At 49.3% G+C, this 20640-nt stretch overlaps 2 protein-coding genes across 2 annotated transcripts; both read left to right on the forward strand.

Annotated features, from left to right (window-relative positions):
• The first annotated feature begins 227 nt into the window (after positions 1 to 227).
• Positions 228 to 4312, forward strand: LOC135978380 (uncharacterized). The gene has a single exon (XM_065579334.1). It carries the CDS (start codon positions 228 to 230, stop codon positions 3639 to 3641), a length of 3414 nt encoding a protein of 1137 aa, XP_065435406.1. The 3' UTR covers positions 3642 to 4312.
• A 1973-nt stretch (positions 4313 to 6285) lies between these two features.
• LOC135978381 (uncharacterized) lies at positions 6286 to 9699 on the forward strand. Its single transcript, XM_065579335.1, has one exon. It carries the CDS (start codon positions 6286 to 6288, stop codon positions 9697 to 9699), a length of 3414 nt encoding a protein of 1137 aa, XP_065435407.1.
• The last annotated feature ends 10941 nt before the right edge of the window (positions 9700 to 20640 follow it).

Raw genomic sequence — 20640 nt, forward strand, 5'->3', positions numbered from 1 at the left:
AAGGAGCCTGGGCAGTCACCCCCCATTCTCCTGTTACTCGTCCCAAATTTCCTACACAAGCCGGGGATCCCAGAAGGTGCTTTCACTGCAATTCCCCAGGGCACCTGAGGAGTAGCTGTCCCAAATTGAAGGAGAGTAAGCCTCCCTTGTCCCATGTTAGCTCGGTTGCCTTCAGCCCTGAGGGCCCAGAGGGCACCCCCACCTCTTATCACACCAGCTTGGTGGACATGGGGCCTGGTGAAGCGGACAGGGAACACATCAAGGTCGTCAAGATTGATGGCATGGAGTGTCTGGGATGGAGGGATACGGGGGCTCAGTTCTCTCTGGTTCGACCGAGTGTGGTCCCAGACGCTAGTGTCCTGACTGGGCAGATGACCCACATTAAGGGGGTGGGGCCACAGAGGTTCCCTGTGCCCCTGGCTAAGGTTCATGTGGAATGGGAAGGTAGGGAAAGGGATTTACTGGTGGGGATGCTCGAGGACATCCCCGCGGACATGTTGCTGGGAAATGATTTTTTCAGCAGAACTAGGACTGTTAGTGTGGTAACTCGCAGCATGAAGAAAGGCTGTGAGGGGGAGGCTGTTCCGGCTGATGACTGTAGGTCTGATGCAGCTGAACAGCCAACCCCTCCTGCCCCAGGGAACATGGTAGTGGGTGACTCAGAGGGAGCCCCCAGGGATGGGGCGGGGACCTTGGAACCCATAGGGGAGTTGGGGGAAGGTCTCAGTGACAGGACAGTGCAGGGGGGCGGGGTACTTCCAAATATGGGAGAGACAGAGCCAGGCCTCTGTCTGGCTGAGGACAACAGGCTCCCAGGGGTGGGGGCAGGGGAGATGCAGTCAGTGCTCAGGGACGGGGACGCTATCTCAAGGGTTGTCTGTCAGGAATTTGCAGCTAGACAAAGGGCGGACCCCTCCCTTGAAAGTATAAGACAGTGTATCTCGGAGGGAACTCCAGGAAGGGAGGGGGGGGAGAAGTTTTTTGAAGAAGACGGGAAACTGTACAGGCAGGCCCCTGTAGGTAAAAACCAGGGTCCCGGTCAACCCTATAAGCAGTTGGTTGTACCCAGCCAACACCGGGGGGAATTAGTGCTGGTAGCGCATGACAGTCCCTTTGCTGGTCACTTGGGGGTACAGAGGACATATGACAGGCTGAGGAGGAATTTCTACTGGCCAGGGATACAGAACGATGTGAGGGATTATTGTAGGACTTGTGCGGTGTGTCAGGAGAGGAAGAAGCCGGGGGGACCCCAGAAGGCTCCGCTGCGTCCCTTGCCCATCATCCAGGAGGCATTCCAAAGAGTGGCAATAGACATAGTGGGTCCTATGCCACGCCCCACTCGGAGAGGGAACAAGTATATCTTGGTGGTAGTAGACTTCGCCACTCGGTACCCTGAGGCAATTGCACTGTCTAACATAGAAGCCGAGACTGTGGCAAGAGCTCTGCTCACCATATTCAGCAGAGTGGGCTTCCCTAAAGAGATTTTGTCTGATCGGGGGGCAAACTTTATGTCGCAGTTGTTCAATGAGCTATGGAAGGTGTGTGGAGTGAAACAGCTTAAGACGGCCCCCTACCACCCCCAGGCCAATGGGCTGGTGGAAAGATTCAATGGGACCCTAAAATCCATGCTGGGGATGTATGCCAAAAAGAGGGGCCAAAGTTGGGATGAACTACTACCGTTCCTGCTGTATGCCTACAGGGAGGTACCCCAAGAGTCCACAGGCTTTTCCCCATTTGACCTTCTGTATGGGAGGAAAGTGAGAGGACCCCTCGATCTCATCAGGGATACCTGGGAAGGATGCAACACGGTAAGGGAGGAACCTGTAACTGAGTATGTCCAGAGGTTCAGGAGGGAGTTGAAAGACATGATGGAGATTGTACAAAACAACCTCCAGAGCAGTCAGGCCAAGCAAAAGGCGTGGTATGATAAAAATACTTGTAAACGCACTTTTGATGTAGGAGATTTGGTCATGGTACTCGGCCCTGCCAAAAAGTTCAAGATGCAAAACTCCTGGGAGGGGCCCTTTGAAGTGGTTGAAGTGGCGAATGAGGACACTTACAAAGTTAAAAAGCCCCTGGATGATGCGGTACCCCAGTTGGTACATGTAAACAGACTGAAGGCCTATCACAGCAGAGTGGCCGAGGTAAACATGATCTGTTGTGTCGAAGGGGAAACTGAGGCACACCCACTCACTGATCTGATGGCTGAATGCCAAGACGGGTCGTCCCTTGAAAGTATAGAAATCTGTAGTGAGCTGACACCACTCGAAAGGAGGGAAGCGTTGTCAACACTGCAGAAGTACAGTGAGGTGTTTTCCAACAAACCAGGGAGGACGCACTTGCTGTCCCATAGGATCCTCACGAAAGGGGCTCAACCTCCTCCTTCCAGGCCTTATAGGGCCACCGGCAAGGTGAAGGAGCAAATTCAGGCTGAGATACAAAGCATGTTGGACTTGGGGGTAATTAAGGATTCCGACAGTGCATGGGCTTCCCCTGTGGTCTTGGTCCCCAAAAGAGATGGCACCGTCAGATTTTGTGTAGACTATAGAAAACTCAATGCTGTCACTGTAACAGATGCATACCCCATGCCAAGAATTGATGACATGCTGGATGTGCTGAGCCAAGCCAAGTACCTTAGTACCTTTGATCTGACCAAAGGTTACTGGCAGATCCCTCTGGAGGGAGAGGCACAACAAAAATCAGCTTTTATCACGGACATAGGGCTCTATGAATTCACAGTGTTACCTTTTGGTCTGGTAAATGCGGGTGCCACCTTCCAGAGATTGGTCAACAGAGTGTTAAATGGCTTACAGCATTATGCTAGGGCGTATATAGATGACATTGCTGTATTCAGCAACACCTGGGGTGACCACAAAGAGCACCTGGAAGTCGTGCTATCAAAGCTCAAAGAGGCTGGGCTAACTGTGAAGCCCTCCAAGTGCAAGATAGGGGCAGCCAAAGTCCCTTATCTGGGGCACTGGGTAGGGGGGGGTAAAATATCCCCCGACCCTCTTAAGGTGGAAGCCATCGTAAAATGGCCTGTACCCCAGACTAAAAGGCAAGTCCAATCCTTCATAGGCTTGGCAAACTATTACAGGAGGTTTGTGGTGGGGTTCAGTGACGTTGTGTCCCCAATCACGGACTTATGTAAAAAGCATCAACCTAATAAGGTCATTTGGTCAGAGGCATGCCAAAAGGGCTTCAACAAGGTGAAAGCACTCCTGTCTGCGAAGCCTGTGCTGGCCAGCCCTGACTTCGAAAAGCCTTTTGAGTTGTGCACTGACGCGTCAGACACAGGGTTGGGTGCTGTGCTGATGCAGACAGGGGAAGACAGTAAGAAGCATCCCATTGCCTTCCTGAGCAAAAAACTGTCCCCGGCCGAACAGAATTACTCTGTCATAGAGAAGGAATGCTATGCCATTGTGTGGGCCGTCAAACAATTGAGACCTTACCTTTTTAATAGGAGGTTCAGAATTCTAACTGACCATTCACCTTTAGTATGGCTCCACCGAACTAAGGGCACCAACTCCAAACTGCTACGCTGGAGCCTGGTCCTACAGGAGTTTGACATGGAGATTACTCAGATTAAAGGAAAGGAGAACTGGGTAGCAGATGCCCTGTCCAGAAAAGAGGAACTTTAGGTATACTGCCTCCGCCATGGACAGTGTACAAGTCTCTGGCAGTAAGTTCAGGGGGAGGGTGTGACAGCGTACCCCATAAGGCTTTATGGGGGGACGTTTATAAATGTATGTATGATATAACTGGCTGTATGCTTGCTTGATTTCTAAGTAAGCTCTGTGAGGCATTTGGTCAGCTTCTTTAGGAAGGAATTCACCAGGTTAAGTACCTGATCAGGAAACACTTGGGGAACAATGCATCTTGGAATGCTCCAATCCACATGAGAAGTCTTCCTGGAGACATGCAAGATGCCATGTGGACAATGGCGTCGGCCTGCAAAGACTGAGTCATGCAGGGGCATGTGACTTGCCCAGGTGACTCCAAAACTCCATCTTGGAGCTGGACTTTGCAGAGGAGGGAGGAGGGGGGTCTCCACCCACAAGAGAGAGTCTATTTAAACCCAGGGGAGACCCCTCCATTTTGTCTTCAGCTAGCTAAAGAAGGAGCCTCTCCACCCCCCCCAGGATACTTGAAGGAGACTGAAACAAAGGACAGTAACTGCAGGGGGTGTGAGTGATTGCTGGACCCAGGCTAAAAGGAGATTAGCCTGTAAAAGGGAGCACTCTGGAACTGGTGAGGAAATTATCTGTATTCAGTTTGATTAGGCATAGATTTGTGCATTTTATTTTATTTTGCTTGGTGACTTACTTTGTTCTGTCTGTTACTACTTTGAACCACTTAAATCCTACTGTCTGTATTTAATAAAATCACTTTCTATTTAGTAATTCACTCAGAGTATGTATTAATACCTGGGGGAGCAAACAACTGTGCATATCTCTCTATCAGTGTTATAGAGGGCGAACAATTTATGAGTTTGCCCTGCATAAGCTTTATACAGGGCAAAACGGATTTATCTGGGTTTAGACCCCATTGGGAGTTGGGCATCTGAGTGCTAAAGACAAGCGCACTACTGCGAGCTGTTTTCAGGTAAACTTGCAGCTTTGGGACAGGGGATTCAGACCCTGGATCTGTGTGTGGAGCCAAACAGGAGTGTCTGGCTCAGCAAGACAGGGTGCTGGAGTCCTGAGCTGGCAGGGAAAACAGAAGCAGGGGTAGTCTTTGCACATCGGGTGGCAGCTCCCAAGGGGGGTTCTGTGATCCAACCCGTCACAGTGGCGTAGTCGAGCAGGATCTGTGCATAGTTGATTGCTTTGAGATACTGGTAGTGATTTTAAGTGAGTTTTAAGTGTGGTGGCTGGAGAACAGACAAAGTGGTTACTGGTTTGTTATTTTCTGTTTGCTTATTTCGGGCAAGGGAAGTAGGGACAGAAAAGGAAACTCTCTATTAACTAAGAATCCCCTGAGCTGAGTGCATCTCAGTTTCAGTGAACTGCAGAGGGGTTGTGGCCCAGCACAAGAAAGCAAGACAATGAGTACCAGTGATCTCAATTCCAGTGAACTGCAGAGTGGTTGTAGCCCAGCACGAGAAAGCAGGACAATGAGTACCAGTGACGCTGCTATTAAACTAAAGCTGGCCAGGTTGGAAGCAAAAGAGAGAGAAAGTGAACATAAGAGACGGCTGGAACTAAGACAATTAGAAATTAGTGCCATGGAGGCAGAACATGCAAGGGAAGAGGCTGCCCACAAGAGAGCTATGGAGGTCGAGGCAGCGAGGGCGGAGGCAGAGGCAGCGAGAGTGGAGGCAGAGGCAGCGAGAGAGGCAGCGAGGGCGGAGGCAGAGGCAGCTGCCCACGAGAGGGCTATGGAGGCCCAGAGGGAGGCCCGGAAGCATGAACTGGCTGTTATGGAGTCAAAGAGACGAAACCCTCCCCCTGCTGGCTCCACTTCCCCGAAAATCCATAAATGGGAGCGGCTATGTCCACAGTATGATGAGTCCAGCGATATTGCCGAATATTTCATCACCTTTGAGAGACTGTGCACCCTCCATGCCATCCCTGAAGATCAGAAGATGACCACATTGATAGCAAAATTGACTGGCAGAGCTCTGGACATATTCAATAAGATGCCTATTGATGATGCTTCAAACTATGGTAAATTTAAAGAACTGGTTTTGAAACAGTTTCAGGTTACACCTGAAACCTACAGGGTTAAATTCAGGAGCCTTAAGAGGGGATCTGGATTAAGTAATGTGGCTTATGCCAATGAAATGAGAGATTTGGTAGATAAATGGGTGCGGGGGAGAGGCATTACCAGCTTTGAAGGGATGTGTGATCTGGTTACTCAGGAACACTTCCTGAATATGTGCAGTGATGAGGTTAAACAGTATTTGTGGGACAAAAAGGTAAATGCGGTGGGTGAATTAGCTGAGTATGCTGACTCTTATGAACAGGCCCAAGCCGCGATCAAACATAAACCACTGGCAGAAGGGTATAAGGTTGGGGGAAAGCAGAATCACCGTTTTACTCCGGGGTCTGGGAAAAAGGAGCCTGGGCAGTCACCCCCCATTCTCCTGTTACTCGTCCCAAATTTCCTACACAAGCCGGGGATCCCAGAAGGTGCTTTCACTGCAATTCCCCAGGGCACCTGAGGAGTAGCTGTCCCAAATTGAAGGAGAGTAAGCCTCCCTTGTCCCATGTTAGCTCGGTTGCCTTCAGCCCTGAGGGCCCAGAGGGCACCCCCACCTCTTATCACACCAGCTTGGTGGACATGGGGCCTGGTGAAGCGGACAGGGAACACATCAAGGTCGTCAAGATTGATGGCATGGAGTGTCTGGGATGGAGGGATACGGGGGCTCAGTTCTCTCTGGTTCGACCGAGTGTGGTCCCAGACGCTAGTGTCCTGACTGGGCAGATGACCCACATTAAGGGGGTGGGGCCACAGAGGTTCCCTGTGCCCCTGGCTAAGGTTCATGTGGAATGGGAAGGTAGGGAAAGGGATTTACTGGTGGGGATGCTCGAGGACATCCCCGCGGACATGTTGCTGGGAAATGATTTTTTCAGCAGAACTAGGACTGTTAGTGTGGTAACTCGCAGCATGAAGAAAGGCTGTGAGGGGGAGGCTGTTCCGGCTGATGACTGTAGGTCTGATGCAGCTGAACAGCCAACCCCTCCTGCCCCAGGGAACATGGTAGTGGGTGACTCAGAGGGAGCCCCCAGGGATGGGGCGGGGACCTTGGAACCCATAGGGGAGTTGGGGGAAGGTCTCAGTGACAGGACAGTGCAGGGGGGCGGGGTACTTCCAAATATGGGAGAGACAGAGCCAGGCCTCTGTCTGGCTGAGGACAACAGGCTCCCAGGGGTGGGGGCAGGGGAGATGCAGTCAGTGCTCAGGGACGGGGACGCTATCTCAAGGGTTGTCTGTCAGGAATTTGCAGCTAGACAAAGGGCGGACCCCTCCCTTGAAAGTATAAGACAGTGTATCTCGGAGGGAACTCCAGGAAGGGAGGGGGGGGAGAAGTTTTTTGAAGAAGACGGGAAACTGTACAGGCAGGCCCCTGTAGGTAAAAACCAGGGTCCCGGTCAACCCTATAAGCAGTTGGTTGTACCCAGCCAACACCGGGGGGAATTAGTGCTGGTAGCGCATGACAGTCCCTTTGCTGGTCACTTGGGGGTACAGAGGACATATGACAGGCTGAGGAGGAATTTCTACTGGCCAGGGATACAGAACGATGTGAGGGATTATTGTAGGACTTGTGCGGTGTGTCAGGAGAGGAAGAAGCCGGGGGGACCCCAGAAGGCTCCGCTGCGTCCCTTGCCCATCATCCAGGAGGCATTCCAAAGAGTGGCAATAGACATAGTGGGTCCTATGCCACGCCCCACTCGGAGAGGGAACAAGTATATCTTGGTGGTAGTAGACTTCGCCACTCGGTACCCTGAGGCAATTGCACTGTCTAACATAGAAGCCGAGACTGTGGCAAGAGCTCTGCTCACCATATTCAGCAGAGTGGGCTTCCCTAAAGAGATTTTGTCTGATCGGGGGGCAAACTTTATGTCGCAGTTGTTCAATGAGCTATGGAAGGTGTGTGGAGTGAAACAGCTTAAGACGGCCCCCTACCACCCCCAGGCCAATGGGCTGGTGGAAAGATTCAATGGGACCCTAAAATCCATGCTGGGGATGTATGCCAAAAAGAGGGGCCAAAGTTGGGATGAACTACTACCGTTCCTGCTGTATGCCTACAGGGAGGTACCCCAAGAGTCCACAGGCTTTTCCCCATTTGACCTTCTGTATGGGAGGAAAGTGAGAGGACCCCTCGATCTCATCAGGGATACCTGGGAAGGATGCAACACGGTAAGGGAGGAACCTGTAACTGAGTATGTCCAGAGGTTCAGGAGGGAGTTGAAAGACATGATGGAGATTGTACAAAACAACCTCCAGAGCAGTCAGGCCAAGCAAAAGGCGTGGTATGATAAAAATACTTGTAAACGCACTTTTGATGTAGGAGATTTGGTCATGGTACTCGGCCCTGCCAAAAAGTTCAAGATGCAAAACTCCTGGGAGGGGCCCTTTGAAGTGGTTGAAGTGGCGAATGAGGACACTTACAAAGTTAAAAAGCCCCTGGATGATGCGGTACCCCAGTTGGTACATGTAAACAGACTGAAGGCCTATCACAGCAGAGTGGCCGAGGTAAACATGATCTGTTGTGTCGAAGGGGAAACTGAGGCACACCCACTCACTGATCTGATGGCTGAATGCCAAGACGGGTCGTCCCTTGAAAGTATAGAAATCTGTAGTGAGCTGACACCACTCGAAAGGAGGGAAGCGTTGTCAACACTGCAGAAGTACAGTGAGGTGTTTTCCAACAAACCAGGGAGGACGCACTTGCTGTCCCATAGGATCCTCACGAAAGGGGCTCAACCTCCTCCTTCCAGGCCTTATAGGGCCACCGGCAAGGTGAAGGAGCAAATTCAGGCTGAGATACAAAGCATGTTGGACTTGGGGGTAATTAAGGATTCCGACAGTGCATGGGCTTCCCCTGTGGTCTTGGTCCCCAAAAGAGATGGCACCGTCAGATTTTGTGTAGACTATAGAAAACTCAATGCTGTCACTGTAACAGATGCATACCCCATGCCAAGAATTGATGACATGCTGGATGTGCTGAGCCAAGCCAAGTACCTTAGTACCTTTGATCTGACCAAAGGTTACTGGCAGATCCCTCTGGAGGGAGAGGCACAACAAAAATCAGCTTTTATCACGGACATAGGGCTCTATGAATTCACAGTGTTACCTTTTGGTCTGGTAAATGCGGGTGCCACCTTCCAGAGATTGGTCAACAGAGTGTTAAATGGCTTACAGCATTATGCTAGGGCGTATATAGATGACATTGCTGTATTCAGCAACACCTGGGGTGACCACAAAGAGCACCTGGAAGTCGTGCTATCAAAGCTCAAAGAGGCTGGGCTAACTGTGAAGCCCTCCAAGTGCAAGATAGGGGCAGCCAAAGTCCCTTATCTGGGGCACTGGGTAGGGGGGGGTAAAATATCCCCCGACCCTCTTAAGGTGGAAGCCATCGTAAAATGGCCTGTACCCCAGACTAAAAGGCAAGTCCAATCCTTCATAGGCTTGGCAAACTATTACAGGAGGTTTGTGGTGGGGTTCAGTGACGTTGTGTCCCCAATCACGGACTTATGTAAAAAGCATCAACCTAATAAGGTCATTTGGTCAGAGGCATGCCAAAAGGGCTTCAACAAGGTGAAAGCACTCCTGTCTGCGAAGCCTGTGCTGGCCAGCCCTGACTTCGAAAAGCCTTTTGAGTTGTGCACTGACGCGTCAGACACAGGGTTGGGTGCTGTGCTGATGCAGACAGGGGAAGACAGTAAGAAGCATCCCATTGCCTTCCTGAGCAAAAAACTGTCCCCGGCCGAACAGAATTACTCTGTCATAGAGAAGGAATGCTATGCCATTGTGTGGGCCGTCAAACAATTGAGACCTTACCTTTTTAATAGGAGGTTCAGAATTCTAACTGACCATTCACCTTTAGTATGGCTCCACCGAACTAAGGGCACCAACTCCAAACTGCTACGCTGGAGCCTGGTCCTACAGGAGTTTGACATGGAGATTACTCAGATTAAAGGAAAGGAGAACTGGGTAGCAGATGCCCTGTCCAGAAAAGAGGAACTTTAGGTATACTGCCTCCGCCATGGACAGTGTACAAGTCTCTGGCAGTAAGTTCAGGGGGAGGGTGTGACAGCGTACCCCATAAGGCTTTATGGGGGGACGTTTATAAATGTATGTATGATATAACTGGCTGTATGCTTGCTTGATTTCTAAGTAAGCTCTGTGAGGCATTTGGTCAGCTTCTTTAGGAAGGAATTCACCAGGTTAAGTACCTGATCAGGAAACACTTGGGGAACAATGCATCTTGGAATGCTCCAATCCACATGAGAAGTCTTCCTGGAGACATGCAAGATGCCATGTGGACAATGGCGTCGGCCTGCAAAGACTGAGTCATGCAGGGGCATGTGACTTGCCCAGGTGACTCCAAAACTCCATCTTGGAGCTGGACTTTGCAGAGGAGGGAGGAGGGGGGTCTCCACCCACAAGAGAGAGTCTATTTAAACCCAGGGGAGACCCCTCCATTTTGTCTTCAGCTAGCTAAAGAAGGAGCCTCTCCACCCCCCCCAGGATACTTGAAGGAGACTGAAACAAAGGACAGTAACTGCAGGGGGTGTGAGTGATTGCTGGACCCAGGCTAAAAGGAGATTAGCCTGTAAAAGGGAGCACTCTGGAACTGGTGAGGAAATTATCTGTATTCAGTTTGATTAGGCATAGATTTGTGCATTTTATTTTATTTTGCTTGGTGACTTACTTTGTTCTGTCTGTTACTACTTTGAACCACTTAAATCCTACTGTCTGTATTTAATAAAATCACTTTCTATTTAGTAATTCACTCAGAGTATGTATTAATACCTGGGGGAGCAAACAACTGTGCATATCTCTCTATCAGTGTTATAGAGGGCGAACAATTTATGAGTTTGCCCTGCATAAGCTTTATACAGGGCAAAACGGATTTATCTGGGTTTAGACCCCATTGGGAGTTGGGCATCTGAGTGCTAAAGACAAGCGCACTACTGCGAGCTGTTTTCAGGTAAACTTGCAGCTTTGGGACAAGGGATTCAGACCCTGGATCTGTGTGTGGAGCCAAACAGGAGTGTCTGGCTCAGCAAGACAGGGTGCTGGAGTCCTGAGCTGGCAGGGAAAACAGAAGCAGGGGTAGTCTTTGCACATCGGGTGGCAGCTCCCAAGGGGGGTTCTGTGATCCAACCCGTCACACATTTAACAAAAAAAACTTCAGAAACAGACTTCAAAGAGAAACAGCAGAACTAAAATTCATTTGCAAATTCAACACCATTAATCTGGGCTTGAATAGGGACTGGGAGTGGCTGGCTCACTACAGAAGCAGCTTTTCCTCTCCTGGAATTGACACCTCCTCATCTATTATTGGGAGTGGACTACATCCACCCTGATTTTTGAATTGGCCCTGTCAACACTGGTTCTCCACTTGTGAAGTAACTCCCTGCTCTCCATGTGTCAGTATATAATGCCTGCATCTGTAACTTTCACTCTATGCATCCGAAGAAGTGAGGTTTTTACTCACGAAAGCTTATGCCCAAATAAATCTGTTAGTCTTTAAGGTGCCACCAGACTCCTTGTTGTTTTTGTAGATACAGACTAACATGGCTACCCCCTGATACTTGACACCATGCAAGGCACTAAATTTAGCCGTATGGAGTGGAAATCCATCAACCTCAACAAAAAACTTGCACAGATACAGACAGACATCATCTTCCTCTCCAAATGCAAACAGATGGACATCATACCAAAAGGACTGAAGGTAAAAAATCCATTGCAATCAACATACTACACTGAGTATGGTGAGAGATTGTGCCACACACTCTCTCAAAGAAACTGAGGAACCACCTGATCAGCATCCTGTACAGCAGACAGGAGAAGATCAAGAATGAGCTCTCAGAACTGGAGACTCTCATACAATACCAGCCTTCTACACAAACTTCCACGTGGCTGGACTTTACAAAAATGAGACAAGCCATTTACAATGCACACTTCACTTCTCTACAGAGGAAAAAGGACTGTAAGTTATCTAAACTAATACCTGCCACTAGGGGCTATAACAATGGTACCCTCAACTCATCTAACAACATTGTCAATCTTTCCAACCACACGCTTAGCCCAGCAGAAGAGTCTGTCCTATCTCGGGGACTCTCTTTCTGTCCCACCGTCCCCACGAACATGATACAGTTCTGCGGTGATCTGGAAGCCTACTTTCCTCGTCTCCGACTCAAGGAATATTTTCAACGCACCACTGAACAGTGCACTGACCCACAGGAACCCTCCTACCAACACTACAAAAAGAAGAATTCTGCGTGGACTCCTCCTGACGGTCGAAATGACAGACTGGACCTCTACATAGAGTGTTTCCGCAGACGTGCACAGGCTGAAATTGTGGACAAACAACATCACTTGTCCCATAACCTCAGCCGTACAGAACGCAATGCCATCCACAGCCTCAGAAACAACTCTGACATTATCATCAAAGGGGCTGACAAAGGAGGTGCTGTAGTCATAATGAACAGGTCAGATTATGAACAGGAGGCTGCCAGGCAACTCTCCAAGACCACATTCTACAGGCCACTATCCTCTGATCCCACTGAGGAATACCAAAAGAAACTACACCATCTGCTCAAGAAACTCCCAGCTATAGTACGGGAACAAATCTACATGGACACACCCCCAGAACCCCGACCAGGGGTATTCTATCTGCTACCCAAGATCCATAAACCCGGAAACCCTGGACGCCCCATCATCTCAGGCATTGGCACTCTGACGGCAGGATTATCTGGCTATTTGGCCTCTCTCCTCAGGCCCTATGCTACCAGCACTCCCAGCTATCTTCGAGACACCACCAACTTCCTGAGGAAACTACAATGCATTGATGTTCTTCCTGGAAACACCATCCTGGCCACCATGCATGTAGAAGCACTTTATACCAATATTCCACATGAGGATGGACTACAAGCTGTCAGGAACAGTATCCCTGATGAGGCCACAGCAAGCCTGGTGGCTGAGCTTTGTGACTTTGTCCTCACCCACAACCACTTCAGATTTGGGGACAACTTATACCTTCAAGTCAGTGGCACTGCTATGGGTACTCGCATGGCCCCACAGTATGCCAACATTTTTATGGCTGACTTAGAACAACGCTTCCTCAGCTCTCGTCCCCTAGTGCCCCTCCTCTACTTGCGCTACATTGACGACATCTTCATCATATGGACCCATGGAAAGGAGGCCCTTGAAGAATTCCACCTGGACTTCAACAATTTCCACCCCACCATCAACCTCAGCCTGGACCAGTCCACACAAGAGATCCACTTCCTGGACACTACAGTACAAATAAGTGATGGTCACATAAACACCACCCTATACCGGAAACCTACTGACCGCTATACGTACCTACATGCCTCCGGCTTCCATCCAAGACACATCACACGATCCATTGTCTACAGCCAAGCCCTAAGATACAACCGAATTTGCTCCAACCCCTCAGACTGAGACAAACACCTACAAGATCTTTATCAAGCATTCGTAAAACTACAATACCCACCTGGGGAAGTGAGGAAACAGATTGACAGAGCAAGACGGGTACCCAGAAATCACCTACTACAGGACAGGCCCAACAAGGACAATAACAGAACACCACTGGCGATCACATACAGCCCCCAGCTAAAACCTCTCCAGCGCATTATCCACAATCTACAACCTATCCTGGAAAATGATCCCTCACTCTCACAGACCTTGGGAGGCAGGCCAGTCCTCGCTTACAGACAACCCCCCAACCTGAAGCAAATACTCACCAGCAACTACACACCACACCACAGAAACACCAACCCAGGAACCTATCCCCGTAGCAAACCTCGTTGCCTACTCTGTCCCCATATCTACTCTGGCAACAGCATCAGAGGACCCAACCACATCAGCCACACCATCAGGGACTCATTCACCTGCACATCCACTAATGTCATATATGCCATCCTGTGCCAGCAATGCCCCTCTCCCATGTACATTGGCCAAACCGGACAGTCCCTCCGCAAAAGAATAAATGGACACAAATGGGACATCAGGAGTGGTAACATACATAAGCCAGTATGTGAACACTTCAATCTCCCTGGTCATTCTATTACAGATTTAAAAGTCACTATCATTGAACAAAAAAACTTCAGAAACAGACTTCAAAGAGAAACAGCAGAACTAAAATTCATTTGCAAATTCAACACCATTAATCTGGGCTTGAATAGGGACTGGGAGTGGCTGGCTCACTACAGAAGCAGCTTTTCCTCTCCTGGAATTGACACCTCCTCATCTATTATTGGGAGTGGACTACATCCACCCTGATTTTTGAATTGGCCCTGTCAACACTGGTTCTCCACTTGTGAAGTAACTCCCTGCTCTCCATGTGTCAGTATATAATGCCTGCATCTGTAACTTTCACTCTATGCATCCGAAGAAGTGAGGTTTTTACTCACGAAAGCTTATGCCCAAATAAATCTGTTAGTCTTTAAGGTGCCACCAGACTCCTTGTTGTTTTCCTAATATCCCCAGTGATTCTACGGGACAAAATCCCAGGGAGGGAATAAAATTCTGCCACCTTAAACTAGTGTTTTCCATGCCTAGAATTCAGATGGCACCAGGTGGATCAGACTGAACAGGTTACAAACCGCTCCGAGGCACTTATTTTCTCAACAGGGACTTCTGTTTTCTAGTAAAATGGGTAAAAGGAAAGGAGAAAACTTGAAAGAGGCTCCTGCTCACACTCACATATGTGAACCCTAATACTCTCTCAGTCCTCAAAGAGAGCTCGAGAAGGAGATTTGCTGAAGCAAAGCCACAGGGGTCTCTGAGGTTTCCCTGGCCCTCCGCCCCTGTTTTGCCTGGCTGATGTGAGCATCTCTCTCTGAGGTCACCACCTCCCTAACAACTTTGACCAATAGGCTGAGCTCCTGCAAAAGACCTTTGTGATGTCACTGCCACACCCACCCATCCCCTGAAGTGCTAATATCCTGCTGCTGGCCTGACATTTTGAAGGTTTGAGCTACTCTCTGTGGATCACCCCACTCAATGCGTCTTCATTCTAGGAAGCAAGCCGGTTAGACAGTAAAACATTAGAGGCTGCTCCCAATGCTACACTCAGTGTTTCCAAAATTAATACACTTTATGGCCAGAAGAGACCTTTAGAGCATCTCATCTAACCCCCTGCATATCATAGGCTTCCTGTATAGGACAATAGTTACTTTTTGGGCACAAACATTCCAGAAAGGCATCTAGTTTCATTCAATGACTTCAAGAGATGGAGAATCCACCACTTTCCCTTTCACTGAGTGCCAGGGGGCTCCATTTCCCCTTCCACTAGCTCTCCATTTACAGTGAGCCAGAGCAGTACCTGCAACAGGGAGCGGGAGTTGCTGAAGGCCTCAGAGGCACAACCCCTGCAGTGTCTCAGGCACCTGGCGCAAGTGATGGATGATGCGGAGTTGGTGCCTCACTTTGGCCGTGACGCCCTCCTGCTGCAAGGGAATGAGAACCTGTCAGACTCAAACGCCCCGAGGAATCAGGGGGAATTAAGGGCACCTGGAACCAGCAGTATTTCCACTCAGCACCTGCCCAACACTGAGGGATGAATTCACCTCCTGAATCCCAGAATGGAGTCTTCTTGTCCTTTCTAGTAACCTCCAGTGCCAATCCCCCTCCTTCTAGGGTGAGCTCCTGCTACCTCCCCCTCAGTGTCCTTCACAGCTGTTCCACCTCCAAACCACAGCTTAAGTCATCAGAAACCTCTTCTAGACCCCCACCAAGGTTGGGCTGGGAGGCGGGTCTAGCAGTGGGGGCAGGAGGGATTCTGGCAGCAGTGAAGTGGGTTGAGGGGAGGTTGAGATCTTGCCCAAGTCATCCGAGACACTAACGCTAAGCCACAGGATGGCAGCATCTAGTGTCTGTGGAGTCCAAGCACTATTTCAACCCCACAGTTTTGGATGAGCTTCCCACAAGAGGAGGTGAAGATCATCCCCAGCAACACACACACACACACACACACACCACTCCTGGTGGTGGGAGGGGAACAGGAGAAAGGACAAAAGAAGTAAGAGATGAAGAGAAAGGAAGGAGGGATGGCGGAAAAGGTAAAACGAAAAGGACAAACCCTAATGTCCCCAGTGATTCCACGGGACAAAATCCCGTGTGGACTACAAAATTCTGTCACCTTGAACTAGTGTTTTCCATGCCTAGAATTCAACGGGCACCAGGTGGATCAGACTGAGCAGGTTCAAAAACCTCTTGGAGCCTCTTACCTTCTAAATAGGGACGTCTGTTTTCTAGTAAAATCCGTCAAAGGAAAGGAGAAAACTCCAAAGAGGCTCCTGCTCGCACTCACACATGTGAACACTAATACTCTCTCAGTCCTCAAAGAGAGACCTCGAGAAGGAGACTTGCTGAAGCAATAACAGACACTTGGTGGGATAACTCGCATGACTGGAGTACTGTCATGGATGGATATAAACTGTTCAGGAAGGACAGGCAGGGCAGAAAAGGTGGGGGAGTTGCATTGTATGTAAGAGAGGAGTATGAGTGCTCAGAGGTCCGGTATGAAACTGTAGAAAAACCTGAGAGTCTCTGGATAAAGTTGAGAAGTGTGAGCAACAAGGGGGATGTCACGGTTGGAGTCTGGTATAGACCACCAGACCAGGGGGATGAGGTGGACGAGGCTTTCTTCTGGCAACTAGCAGAAGTTGCTAGATCGCAGGCCCTGGTTCTCATGGGAGACTTTAATCACCCTGATATCTGCTAGGAGAGCAATACAGCGGTGCACAGACAATCCAGGAAGTTTTTGGAAAGTGTAGGGCACAATTTCCTGGTGCAAGCGCTGGAGGAACCAACTAGGGGCAGAGCTTTTCTCGACCTGCTGCTCACAAACAGGGAAGAATTAGTAGGGGAAGCAAAAGTGGATGGGAACCTGGGAGGCAGTGACCATGAGATGGTCGAGTTCAGGATCCTGACACAAGGAAGAAAGGAGAGCAGCAGAATACGGACCCTGGACTTCAGAAAAGCAGACTTTGACTCCCTCAGGGAACAGATGGGCAGGATCCCCTGGGAGAATAACATGAAGGGCAAAGGGGTCCAGGAGAGCTGGCTGTATTTTAAAGAATCCTTATTGCGGTTGCAGGAACAAACCATCCCGATGTGTAGAAAGAATAGTAAATATGGCAGGCGACCAGCTTGGCTAAACAGTGAAATCCTTGCTGATCTTAAACGCAAAAAAGAAGCTTACAAGAAGTGGAAGATTGGACAAATGACCAGGGAGGAGTATAAAAATATTGCTCAGGCATGCAGGAGTGAAATCAGGAAGGCCAAATCACACTTGGAGTTGCAGCTAGCAAGAGATGTTAAGAGTAACAAGAAGGGTTTCTTCAGGTATGTTAGCAACAAGAAGAAAGTCAAGGAAAGTGTGGGCCCCTTACTGAATGAGGGAGGCAACCTAGTGACTGAGGATGTGGAAAAAGCTAATGTACTCAATGCTTTTTTTGCCTCTGTCTTCACGAACAAGGTCAGCTCCCAGACTGCTGCACTGGGCAGCACAATATGGGGAGAAGGTGACCAGCCCTCTGTGGAGAAAGAAGTGGTTCGGGACTATTTAGAAAAACTGGACGTGCACAACTCCATGGGGCTGGATGCGCTGCATCCGAGGGTGCTAAAGGACTTGGCGGATGAGATTGCACAGCCATTAGCCATTATTTTTGAAAACTCATGGCGATCGAGGGAGGTCCCGGATGACTGGAAAAAGGCTAATGTAGTGCCCATCTTTAAAAAAGGGAAGGAGGAGGATCCGGGGAACTACAGGCCAGTCAGCCTCACCTCAGTCCCTGGAAAAATCATGGAGCAGGTCCTCAAGGAATCAATTATGAAACACTTAGAGGAGAGGAAAGTGATCAGGAACAGTCAGCATGGATTCACCAAGGGGAAGTCGTGCCTGACTAACCTAATTGCCTTCTATGATGAGATAACTGGCTCTGTGGATGAGGGGAAAGCAGTGGATGTGTTATTCCTTGACTTTAGCAAAGCTTTTGATACGCTCTCCCACAGTATTCTTGCCACCAAGTTAAAGAAGTATGGGATGGATGAATGGACTGTAAGGTGGATAGAAAGCTGGCTGGATCGTCGGGCTCAACGGGTAGTGATCAATGGCTCCATGTCTAGTTGGCAGCCGGTTTCAAGCGGAGTAGTGCCCCAAGGGTCGGTCCTGGGGCCGGTTTTGTTTAATATCTGTATTAATGATCTGGAGGATGGTGTGGACTGCACTCTCAGCAAGTTTGCAGATGACACTAAACTAGGAGGCGTGGTAGATACGCTAGAGGGTAGGGATCGGATACAGAGGGACCTAGACAAATTAGAGGATTGGGCCAAAAAAAACCTGATGAAGTTCAACAAGGACAAGTGCAGAGTCCTGCACTTAGGACGGAAGAATCCCATGCACTGCTACAGACTAGGGACCGAATGGCTAGGTAGCAGTTCTGCAGAAAAGGACCTAGGGGTCACAGTGGACGAGAAGCTGGATATGAGTCAACAGTGTGCTCTTGTTGCCAAGAAGGCTAACGGCATTTTGGGCTGTATAAGTAGGGGCATTGCCAGCAGATCGAGGAACGTGATCGTTCCCCTTTATTCGACATTGGTGAGGCCTCATCTGGAATACTGTGTCCACTTTTGGGCCTGTGGAAGCAGAGAAAGAGCTCACAGGAAGGGGATGCAATGCATGACAGTTCGTTAGCAAGAGTTAGGCTAACTGTAACCCTAATAACGCGAGATTTGTAGAAGCGAGGAATGTGTGAGGCGGGTGAGAAAGAACTGTGTAAGAAGTCATTATGACCTGGTATAGATAAGGTGTAGAAGACCTTGGGTAGATAAGGTATAGAAAATATTGTATGTTGGCAAGAGTCAAAACAAGTGAAGAAATGAGATATCAAGATGGCCTATGTATAAACAAAACGCAGCTGTCCCTCGTTATTTCTGTAATGAAAGGTATAAATGCTTGCTGTAATTAGTTACCTGGGAGAGACCTGCTTAGCTCTCTCCCTCTGGGCAATTGTGAGAGTTAATAAAGCATCTGACTTGCTGTACCTAAACAAATAGTGAGAACTCTGTTTTTCTCCGACAGGCCCCACACTACAAGAAGGATGTGGAAAAATTGGAAAGAGTCCAGTGGAGAGCAACAAAAATGATTAGGGGTCTGGAGCACATGACTTATGAGGAGAGGCTGAGGGAACTGGGATTGTTTAGTCTCCAGAAGAGAAGAATGAGGGGGGATTTGATAGCAGCCTTCAACTACGTGAAGGGGGGTTCCAAAGAGGATGGAGCTCGGTTGTTCTCAGTGGTGGCAGATGACAGAACAAGGAGCAATGGTCTCAAGTTGCAGTGGGGGAGGTCCAGGTTGGATATTAGGAAACACTATTTCACTAGGAGGGTGGTGAAGCACTGGAATGCGTTAACTAGGGAGGTGGTGGAGTCTCCTTCCTTGGAGGTTTTTAAGGCCCGGCTTGACAAAGCCCTGGCTGGGATGATTTAGTTGGGAATTGGTCCTGCTTTGAGGACGGGGTTGGAGTAGATGACCTCTTGAGGTCCCTTCCAACCCTGATATTCTATGATTCTATGATTCTATGAAAGTCACAGGGGTCTCTGAGGTTTCCCTGGCCCTAAGCCCCTGTCCTGCCTGGCTGATGTCAGCATCTCTCTCTGAGGTTACCACCTCCCTAACACCTTTGACCAATAGGCTGAGGTCCTGAAAAGGCCTTTGTGATGTCACTGCCACACCCACCCATCCCCGGAAGTGCTAATGTCCTGCTGCTGGCCTGACACTTTGAAGGTTTGAGCTACTCTGTGTGGATCACCCCACTCAATGCGTCTTCATTCTAGGAAGCAAGCCGGATAGACAGTAAAACATCAGAGGCTGCTCCCAATACTACACTCAGTCTTTCCAAAATTTGTAGACTTTATGGCCACAAGAGACCTTTAGAGCATCTCATCTAAGCCCCTGCATATCATAGGCCTCCTGTATAGTACAATAGTTACTTTTTGGGCACACACATTCCAGAAAGGCATCTAGTCTTCATTCAATGACATCAAGAGATGGAGAATCCACCACTTTCCCTTTTAGTGAGTACCAGGGGGCTCCATTTCCCCTTCCACTAGTTCCCCATTTACAGTGAGACAGAGCAGTACCTGCAGCAGGGAGCGGGAGTTGCTGATGGCCTCAGAGGCACAGCCCCTGCAGTGTCTCAGGAATCTGGCGCAAGTGCCGGATGATGCGGAGCTGGTGCATCACTTTGGGCCGTGACGTCCTCCTGCTGCAAGGGAACGAGAACCTGTCAGAGACTCAAACGCCCCGAGGAATCAGGGGGAATTAAGGGCACCTGGAACCAGCAGTATTTAAACTGACTACCTGCCCACCAATGAGGGATGAATTCACCTCCTGAACCCCAGAATGGAGTCTTCTTGTCCTTTCTAGTAACCTCCAGTGCCAACCCCCCTCCTTGAAGGATGAGCTCCTGCTATCTCCCCCTCAGTGCCCTTGACAGCTGTTCCACCTCCAAACCACAGCTCAAGTTATTAGTACCTTTGGACACAGACTGGCTAACCTAGTGAGGAGGGCTTTAAACTAGGTTCGACGGGGACAGGTGAGCAAAGCCCACAGGTAAGTGGGGAACATGGAGACCGGGGAGATGGGTCAAAAACGAGAGGGAGTGTGGGCTATATTGTCAGAGGGAAAGGAGGGTCAGGACAAAACTGGGAGGAAAGATCAAACCAGTATCTTAGATGTCTATATACAAATGCAAGAAGTATGGGGAATAAGCAGGAAGAACTGGAAGTGCTAATAAATAAATACAACTATGACATTGTTGGCATCACTGAAACTTGGTGGGATAATACACGTGATTGGAATGTTGGTGTGGATGGGTACAGCTTGCTCAGGAAGGATAGACAGGGGAAAAAGGGAGGAGGTGTTGC

Source organism: Chrysemys picta, unplaced genomic scaffold, assembly GCF_011386835.1.
Source record: "Chrysemys picta bellii isolate R12L10 unplaced genomic scaffold, ASM1138683v2 scaf234, whole genome shotgun sequence".
In the NCBI taxonomy this organism is placed as follows: domain Eukaryota; kingdom Metazoa; phylum Chordata; order Testudines; family Emydidae; genus Chrysemys; species Chrysemys picta.